At 40.1% G+C, this 10,125-nt stretch overlaps 1 protein-coding gene across 1 annotated transcript; it reads left to right on the top strand.

The window, feature by feature from the left end:
- Positions 1-3,471: 3,471 nt before the first annotated feature.
- On the top strand, positions 3,472-7,818 carry LOC109970010 (kazrin-A-like). The gene is made up of 6 exons (XM_020617299.1): positions 3,472-3,754; positions 4,435-4,666; positions 4,795-4,896; positions 5,631-5,797; positions 6,017-6,158; positions 6,501-7,818. The coding sequence occupies exons 1-6, from the start codon at positions 3,573-3,575 to the stop codon at positions 6,657-6,659; spliced, it is 984 nt and encodes a 327-aa protein (XP_020472955.1). The 5' UTR covers positions 3,472-3,572; the 3' UTR covers positions 6,660-7,818.
- Positions 7,819-10,125: the final 2,307 nt, after the last annotated feature.

A 10,125-nucleotide genomic window follows, 5' to 3' on the forward strand; every position in this document is an offset into this window, starting at 1 on the left:
TAGAAGTGAAAAGGGGCCAGCTTTTAAAGGCAGGCAAAAAAAAAAAAAAAACACTCAAAGGACTAAATGACAAAAATAAGATTATTTTAAAATAAAATAGTGTTGAATTTCCTTGTGGCTGTCCTCTCTTTCTCTTGTTAATGTTTGTATGTGTTTGCGTGTTAATTTGTTGTGGTATGGCTCTAATCCTGATTCGTCCCTTCATGATGGAGGGTGCTGCCATTTTTAACATATGTGTTAGCTCGCCTCAGCCCTGCGAGTCCATCTGTGAGAGAACTGCATCCCAGAAGCGTCCAAATGGCCTCCTTTCCTCTCTTTAACAATTTCAGCTCCTTTTTGAAATTGGAAGGCTTTTCTTTCACTTGTGCTTTATTAAAATCAATAATCAGACAATAGAAGGGATTGGAAAGGAAACCATGTCAGATTTTTGGATCAGAACTCATATCTGTCTGCACATTTTGTCAATAATATTCTGCCTTGATTTGACCCCTGACCTCTAACACTGACCCCGTTTATTTGACCTCCACCAGACTCTCAACACAGTGAAGTGATCCTTGAATTAATCAATCAAACTCAGTGAGTTTCTAATGCTTTAAGAAATGGTCTCTGCTGTGTTGTAAACTGTGTTTGCAGATGCCTTCTCTCAAACAGCATCACAGGATGACCTTGAAAATTGGCACTTCTTCAAGTTGAATCTAATTCTGATGCTAACTTTCTGAAAACATTTGAGTGCTGTGACACATGATGTGTTTTATCAGGACACCAGGATGTTGTTTTTCTTGTTGACAGATTTTACTCCAGCATCTTTCTGAACTGTAGTTTCTCCCTTGAACTTTCTGTGAAGAACTAACACTGAGTACATTCTTCTTTTTCCAGTTCTCACGTTTACCAAATATCTCGCCAACAATACCTGCTTGAATTTAGCAGTTATAGGAACCGTTGTACATTTTTAGAGATACATTTATTCGCTTTCTGGTCAAAAGTAGATTCCACTTGTGTCTATAAGCTACACTCCAGCCACCAGCTGCTTATCTTAGGTTAGAATAGACTGGAAACAGACTGTTGTGGGTTCATATTGATGGTACAAACACAAGAGTGGTATCAGTCTTGTCTTCTAACTTACACAAAGAAAGCAAACATATTGAACAAAATGCCTAACAATCCTTTAAGGCATTTTACTTTCCAGCTGGTTAGCTAATACTTCATACCGCAGCCTGATAACCCTGGCTAGCCATCTTAAATACAACTGTAGGATCTGCAGCTTGGTACAGTACACAGCACTACCTACTCTTCCATTTGCCAACACGGGTGATCAGAAAAGCTGCTGTCTTGTAGCATTCAGGTCCGTTACACCAGCTACTGATGGGCATAATGTAGTGGTTGTAGTCTTCTGTGTCTCACATACTATTCTGTCTATACAAAAAGGACTAACAATCACTTAATAATGGCCTCAGATAAACGCTACAAAATTCTTCACGGTAATACAACAGCATAACTGTAGAGTGCTTTTCTGACCCACTTTGCTTTCAGGGGGTTTTGAAAAGACATAAGAGGGTTAATCCCATGGGACGGCCTAAGTCTCAGGTAACACAGAGTCGAGTCTGTGTTGAAGTTTGGCCTTTGATTAGATGTCAGACCATCATTTATGCAATTCACAGTGTCACATGCCTTTACCGGGACTCTCCTGAGTGGAAGACCAGACATTGGATTTGGACCAGAGTGCATTTTTAGCTTTCATCTTAATATGAATTGCTCTCACAAGGGCTCTTAGAAATGTACGTCAGTTTATGCATTGGTCTTAAGAGGGCACATAAAAACACCAAGCTTGGAATGAATTACTGGAGTCGAGTTTAATAAAAAAATATCTTTATTCGAGCTCTACAGCCATTCACTTGCTGAAAAAATGGACAGTAATTCACTTGTGAATTTGTTTTTGAGTAAACACAGCGGTCCAATCAAATAGCCAAAACACAGGGTTTCCATTTGCTGGAAACGAGATGCAGTACAAGACAGGACCACAGAGGTTTTTTATTTTTTGGTCTGTTTTACATTTGGTGCCCTAGGCAAAATTTAATGATTTAGATGGAGAACGTCATTCATGCTCACATCTTGGTTTTTCTACTGGAATAACAGTTGAAACAAAATGGAGGTTTTGGAGAGTCCAACGAGCAGATTCTGTGGCCATTCTTTATGACTGAGGTCGCAGGTGGATGCTTTTATTCAAGGCTCATTAACTTGCCAGGAGTCCTTACAATTAAAGCCAGTTTTGGTGATCCAGAGTGCTTCTGTATTGTGAGGACTGCATTAAGAGCAGTCCGGTGTTTGCATAGTGGCTTTCAGGATGTGCTGGAAGAGACAAGTGGCAGGTGACTTTGAGGTACTGTATGCCACTTTTGTTATTGAAGCCAAATGCTTGCTGCTCAGGCAGGACTAAATGTACATTGGGTTTTCTCTGTCAGTGAAAAGCAAAAGCCAAACAACACCTCACATCACAAGTGGATGAGCCACATACAGTATATGTCCTGAATAATCAGAACATTGATAATATGTTAAAAGCAATACATGATGTTATGCCCACTGCCGAAGCCAAAGTGGGTACTAGGTTGACATCTGCTGGTAAAGACAGAGAAATGGATCTCAGTAAACCGATGAGAAATGTTAATATGATTCCTCTAGACAATGAAATCATGAGAAACATGTAAACAGAAAATATTTGACAACTTATTAACAAAACAGGTAGGCAATAATCTAAACAGCATCTAAAGAACACATTACATTATACACTAAATTATAACGTGTAACCATTTTAATTTGATCGTAATGCATTAAAATATAACATGAATTTCCTAATAACATGTTTCTTGTTGTCCTCAAGCTGTTATTACTGGCTAATTTAGACAGATGAGCCAGGTTAAATCAAAAGCTCAGCTGCTCGTTTAATGGACTTCTTAAGTGAGGAGCTTGCTTATAAAAGCCGCAGCTTTGTTTACACCATCACTGGCAAAAGCCCGGTTTGCTGTCGTGCAGCCAGAAGCTTAGGATGTTATTAAAACTGTGTTTGTTTTGAAGGAATTACTCACCAGCTAGTTCCCTTTCCCCACGGGGCTGATTTTATATTAAACTGATTTTAATTTCTTGAGGTATGTTTGAATTAAAGTTTTGACTTTTCATCGCTCACAATACCCACTACTACCTCTGCCCCCACTCACACCCTGAACTGCATCACCCTAACGCCCCCACCCCCAACTCTTCACTCACATAGATTCAGATAGCCTCTCAAGCCCCACACGCCTCAGCCTGGCAGAGGGGTCGGAGGACCAACTGGACAGGTTCCAGCAGGTGGAGCTGGCCAGGACAACACCAATGTCTCAGTGGAGGGCGGGCACTGTGCAGGCCTGGCTGGAGGTTGTCATGGCAATGCCCATGTACATACGGACCTGTTCAGAAAATGTCAAGAGTGGCAAGGTAAAACCAGTAACATAATGCAGCTGGATTCCCTTTGCATTTTTCATATACAGTATTATTGTTGTGTACAGTTGCAAATATGTAACTTTTTCACATTTGTTTATTGAATGTTTAGGCTGTGTGGCTGTAGTGGCATTAAACTGAAACAGGCCCACTTTGGCATTATGCAGGTTTTGCTGGGGCTAACAGATGAAGACCTGGAGCTGGGTTTAGGGGTCAGCAGTTTAATGCATCGCCGGAAACTCCGCCTGGCCATTGAGGATTACAGAGATGCTGAGAACGGTAGCGGGTGAGGATGGGACGCCGTATATAGTACATTTAAACTGTACATGTATGTATTTGGCAGTGTAATAGAGCCATCTGTTGGTGATGAATAGTAATATCATTCACAGAATGTTGTGTGGGATCACCATAAAGTCCATAAGTCAAAACTTTAAGTAGAGATAAAAGCTTAGACATGCAATTTCAACAAAGGCAACATCCTCATTATCTTTACGAGTGCTTTGAAAGAATATAGATTAATGGCACGCATATCCACTAAACTAAAAAGAGTGTTTCTTGCCTTTGTGAACACTGCTATAATAGTCATCATGTTTCTTTATTAAAGGGCGTTTTTCCTCTCCACTGTCACCAAGTGCTTGCTCAAGGAAGGGTTGTTAGCTTTTTCAACAATAACAATAATAATAAGGTTTAGACCTTACTATATAACGTGCCCTGAGGTGATTTTTGTTGTGATTTGTTGCTATACAAAGTGAACTGAATGTTCACCATCTGATTTTAGTGTATTAGCATGCTAACATTTTTTAATTAGGACTAAACACAAAGTACAGCTGATGCTGAAAATGTAACTTTATAGCAAATTAAAATTGTGACCTGACTGGAGTTGGTGTAATGTTAAAAAACCACCAAAATTATTTTGTGCTCAGGTGAAGTGGCCCAATGAAAAGCAGTCACCCTGTCTGTCTGCAGGCTGTCTAAGGCTGCTGATATGGACCACCACTGGGTGGCCAAGGCCTGGCTAAGCGATGTGGGCTTGCCTCAGTACTCCCAGGCCTTTCACAATCATTTGGTAGACGGGCGCATGCTGAACTCCCTCACACGTCGCGATCTTGAACGTCACCTCAACATCACCAAGAAGTTCCACCAGGTCAGCTTGCTGTTGGGCATCGAGCTGCTGCACTTACTCAATTTTGACAAGGAGGTAAGTGCGAATCCGTCAGCATTCACAAACAGCAGACAGCAGCAAATACGCTTACTGTACAAGCTGAAGCAGCAGGTAAAAAACAGAACCTTAGCAGAGTAAAATGTGTTTGTTAAAATGGTTTCCAGGCACTGCAGGCTCGCCGGACACTGTGTGAGCACCAGAATGTGGATCCATTGGTATGGACTTCTCATCGGGTCATCAAATGGATCAGAGATATTGACTTGAAGGTTAGGATAGAAAAATACTCAGTCAACAGGCCTAAATTACTGTGGATGTAAACAATATGTTGTCTTTTTTTAAACTCCCATCTTGTAACAAAAATTTTCAAGTAAAGAATGCCATATGATAGATGCATAGAAGATATTTATCATCATTGTACAACAAAATTTGAATGGACCTACCTACAATTTACTGTAACAAAGTGAATATTATGACTAAACATTAACAGTAAACAGATCTTAACGCAGTGAGTATTATAAAAACACTGGCACATGGTGTTGTGAGTAACAGTCTGTTGTGTTTATATAGGGCTCCCTATCTCCATGGGAGTGATAGAAAGCCTTTGTTATTGTACTTCCAGGCTGCTGCTAGTTAATTACTAAGCCCTTCAGACTACAAGCCTCTGCAATTTGAATATTTCCATTCAACACTGTCTACTGTCTTAGCACAGAAAAACATTGTCCATAATGACGCATGACCACATTCAAGGTGTATAGAGATAAGGCTGTCTAGACTGACATCCTGTTAATATCCTCAGGGAGTTTGAATGTTCTAATATCTACTTATCAGTCAATGTTCTTTTTTCTCAAAGCAAATTTGACATAATTTTTTGAGACACTGTTGCTATCCCTGCCTTTTTCTTTAGCCAGAAATGGCAGCAATATTACATCAGAGAATCTTAGATGGAATGTTATGAATGGAAGAAGTCACTGTTTGGCCTTGTTTCCAACCACCTCTTCAGGAGTTTGCTGAAAATCTCCTAAACAGCGGAGTTCATGGAGCTGTCATGGTGCTTGACCCCACATTCAACACTGACGCCATGGCCACAGCACTGGGGATTCCCAGCAACAAGCATATGGTTCGCCGACACCTTGTTGAGGAAATGAAAACCCTGATTGGCCCAGCCAGGTGAGAGGAGACATACAAATTTAAACACCACCGTGCTCCACTACCTGAAACCTCTGTTTTATGTGTGAGTAGATCAGTTTAGAGATTCCTTAATCTGAAGGGAAGGCTCTCTAATAATAGGTGAGGTATTTGTTTGTTAAATGTTGTACAAAGGTGTAGCGTAGTGTTTTTGAAATGTTATTTGTGGATGCACCATGATCCTTCCCATTATCTCTGCAGGATGGATGCCAAAAAGGACTATGAGTGTTTAGGCCTGGGAACACCACTCACCTTGCTTTGTCAGAACTCCCTGGGCAGACCACCCAGTTCTACTGGCCAACACACTGATGAAGATGGCTCGCTGAGAAGGAGGGCTGTGAAGGTCAGAAAACAGTTAGGCTGGAAACTTTTTCAAGACTTGTCAAGACAGCTTTAGCTCTTATGCTCTCTCATCTTTTATATTTTGATATATCATACCCTGCAAATACTCATAGTGCATAGCAAACAGAGATTAGCGGTGACATGTTACAAGACTGCCACACAATATAGATTTGACACAGCAGGTGTTTAACATTCATGAGTGTGAATGCAGTGCAAACAAGGCAACCTGTATGGCAGCAGAATGAATGCACTGCATACTATAAGAAAAATTATACTCCTAGGTTGATAAATAGAAAAATATGCTATGAATTTGTCATTATATAAATATGTGTTTCTGTTCTAGCCTCCATCAGGGCTCAGCCCCAAAGTCCGCAGTAGGCAAGACTTAAGTTGTCATAACAGCTGTGGCTCCCTGCCTCGGGAAGTGCGAGACCACACTCCACCCACAGCGGAGGGAAGCCCCATCCGTGATTACACCAGCATCGGGGTCACCAATGTCTAAAGTCGTCAGAGCACAACAAACACCAGATATCAGCTTCACTGCACCTAAATGTAGGCTACATCATGGACATGTTTTTTGTTCTAAAGATAAGTCTTTAGAGGACTGATTGCACTTTTTTAAAGGAGCAGGATTCTTTTTTTACAAGTTTCCTGTTTTTTGTTTAAGACTCACTGTGAGTAGGTGGGGATGTTTCTGACAGCAGTAATTTCTCTTCCCCAAATCCAGAATCAGGAGATGAAGGACTCAAGCTAAATGATTATTTTTCTATGTTTAAATGGTTCTTTGTGAACCAGGATGTGACTAGTTGCTACTGACAGTCTGTTTCCCTAAAGGAAATTAGATTGAAAAGATTGTTTGTATAATACAGGGTACTTGATTTAAAAAAAAAAAGAAAAAAAAATTCTAAGTCTAATTTCAGTGTGAATTGTTTCTGTCTCATTCAGTTCTTCTGTGTGCAATGTCTTGTCAACATAGATGAGGACAATGGAAAAAGACTTGAATTGAATTTTACATTTAAGAGTTTATGTTTGATAGGCATTTTTCATCTTGAACATTTACACTGCTGTGTCTAAACAAATGTACCACCCCTTCTGATGTTTTATACTGTGCAGTAATAATGGAAAAATATCTGAAGAATGCCAACGAAAGAAAACTGTAGTCCTGTATGTTCACTGGAGCCTGCAGGCTAAGATTAAAGTGCTCCTTTTATTGAAATAAAGATCACGACTGAAATATAACCCATTGCAATAATCGTCACTCAGAGAAAAAGAAAAGACCAATTTGAAAAAAGTAAGATTATTTATTATAAAATGCAGGAGATTTTGTGATTAAAACAAGAAAATAATCTGAGCCAATTCTATCTTCTCCTACTGACGTTACAGATGATGTAACCTCTTAAAATGAATGTCCCACGAGAATCTGAAGGAAATTACATTGACGGGAAGCAGAAGGATGTACACGCCGCCTGAAAAATAAAATCAGAATCACAGTACTATTCAAAGCTCCCCTAAGCAATCAGTTGACAGCATGGTGACACAGTGATTAGCACTGGCACCTCACAGCAAGAAGGTTTTGGGTTCGAGTCCCGGCTGACCAGGGGCCTTTCTTTCTCTGCAGAGTTTGCATGTTCTCCCTGTGCTTGCGTGGGTTCTCTCCAGGTACTCCGGCTTCCTCTCACAGTCGAAAGACATGCAGCTCAGGTTGATTGGTGACTCTAAATCACCCATGGGAGTGTGTGTGGTTGTTTGTCTCTGGATGTCAGGCCTGTGATAGACTGGCGACCTGTCCAGGGCATACCCTACCAGGGAACACAATAAGTGGTATAGATAACAGATGAATGTTAAGGTTCTGGGTCTGTGCTGTTGTTCTGGGCTTCTTCCAGCCTGCAGTGACCAGGAAAAAAATAAACTCAACCAGCTGGTTGAAAAGAAAGTTGATTGGTCACACTTTGTAACTTCTGAAACTCATGAATGAGAGGAGCTTTAATACAAGTTTTAATTATAGGATAGAATAAGGAGTGATAGAGCATGGGAATTCTATTGTAGAAATTCACCATTTGATGAATAAAAGAGAAGATGTGAGAGAAACACTTCTTCCTTAACTCATTTGCAAGAGGAAATGTAATGCACTGTAATGCAAATAGGCTTCACAGTGGACAATAGCAACTTTCGGCAACAAGCCAATTCAAAGTTCCTTAAATAAAAAAAACTCAGTGATTACCTTTGTGTACTCATACTGATTCTGTACACCTGACTGATTCTTCTACAGTTCTACAGCATTTTGGTGACTCACTCTGGGTATTACCGCTTTCTCTGCTGGGCATGTTAACTCTCTGTTCAGACCTCTACGGAAAAAATGTTGCAGCTTCCTCCTCTTACTCACACTAAGTCAGTCACGGTGGCAAGCTAAGGATGACACATCACCAAATGAGACAGGCACCTTTTGACTAATGTAGCTGCTCTAACTCACTTAAGGCCTTTCTGGTAACTCACCCATGCATGGGCATATTAAAACAGGCAATAGATTATGTGATGCCCCTTTGTACTGTGGGAGATTAGAGGTATGACTAAGGAAGGGATGTCAGATGACACTCCATTTGTGAAATTAAATTAGCAACTAATTAAGGAAATAGTCAATGGATAAATGTAATTACACGTAGCAGTCATAAAGCCAAGATCAATGGTTCACATTACTGGATGTGAAGGAGCTTGCAGGTTGGATTGCAACAACACAATCAAGGCAGTGGTCTGGTTTTATTTGTTGGGAAGGAGTCACTGCATACAGTATTAACTGAAAAATCTTATGTCACATTTGCATGTGTCCATTGTCTATACTGCTTATCCTATAATAGCAATAGCATTTATAAGTTAATTTGCTACACTTAAGGCTTCCATGTAAATCAAGTTTATTTACTGTATACAACATTTTACTGAGACATTTTGGTATTACTCCCACTGTAGGGCCCAAAACCTGTGCACACACACTGTGGGGAATCAACCAGTATCTGGTACCTGGCATGTAAGTGAATACATTTTAGGGTAATGACTTGATTTGAGGTTAAGGTAAGAGTTAGGTCTAGGCAAGTACTGCTTATGGTGAAGGTAAATCCATGTAAAGGAATGAAACTAAATGTGTGATGAATGTTTATAGTAACACACATTAACGCTTAAGAGGGAGAACATTTCTCCAGTGTCCACAACAATCTAAAATGAACAATACAGAAATGGCGAGTGTGAGAACTAGTTTTGTCATTGGTGTAAGATAGTTCATTCCGGCAGGCTTACTCAGAATAGGACACAGAGATGTCTGGTTATATGTTGACAGAATGAATTATGGAAGACCATTTGTGTCATGTGAGTGTTAACATAAACCTGAATGACTTGTCAGTGCATGGGGAAGTAAACAGTGACTCATTAGTGCTAAATCTTACTCTGTGAAAGCAAATGGGTGTGTCACTGTAAAGCACTCTGTGAACCCTGTATCATAAAGGTGGTCTTGATTTTTATGTTTATGTGAATATTTGTTCTGCATAGAAGGACTGTAGTGTGGATGGACATTATTTTGTTAAATTGTATTCCAGCTCTAGACAAATGTTGTTGGTCTTACCTGGTATGCAATAGGCCTAACAGCCTCTTAGCATTTAATTCGGACTATTTAATTGGGAATGAATTGATCATTTTTTTAGAAATTTACAAACCCCTAAAAATTATTCTTCACCTCTTGGTTTGACACTGGGGAGGGAAAAAAATTCTGTGTGCGGTCATGTCTTAACTAAGCTTGTTGTTTTTTGGCCCCATTGTCACCGAAGCACACTGGAGGGGTCCCTAGTTGGATCACCATAGGACACCTAATTCTTGCTTCCTGGCGCATATTTTCCCCACAGTTTGGACTTCAGCACAAATAAAGGACCTGTAACCTACTATAAAGTTAAACTCAGTTCAAATGATGACGCTGGAGACCGAGAAAA

Source organism: Monopterus albus, unplaced genomic scaffold (assembly GCF_001952655.1).
Source record: "Monopterus albus unplaced genomic scaffold, M_albus_1.0 scaffold6.1, whole genome shotgun sequence".
Taxonomy (NCBI): Eukaryota; Metazoa; Chordata; class Actinopteri; order Synbranchiformes; family Synbranchidae; genus Monopterus; species Monopterus albus.

What these genes read in the sequence shown, in the direction of transcription:
- LOC109970010 (XM_020617299.1), top strand. Translation starts at nt 3,573, where the DNA reads ATGTTTAGGCTGTGTGGCTGTAGTGGCATTAAACTGAAACAGGCCCAC. An exon ending in GATGCTGAGAACGGTAGCGG is followed by an intron (nt 3,755 to 4,434) that starts GTGAGGATGGGA and finishes GTCTGTCTGCAG; the next exon opens with GCTGTCTAAGGCTGCTGATA. An exon ending in TACTCAATTTTGACAAGGAG is followed by an intron (nt 4,667 to 4,794) that starts GTAAGTGCGAAT and finishes AATGGTTTCCAG; the next exon opens with GCACTGCAGGCTCGCCGGAC.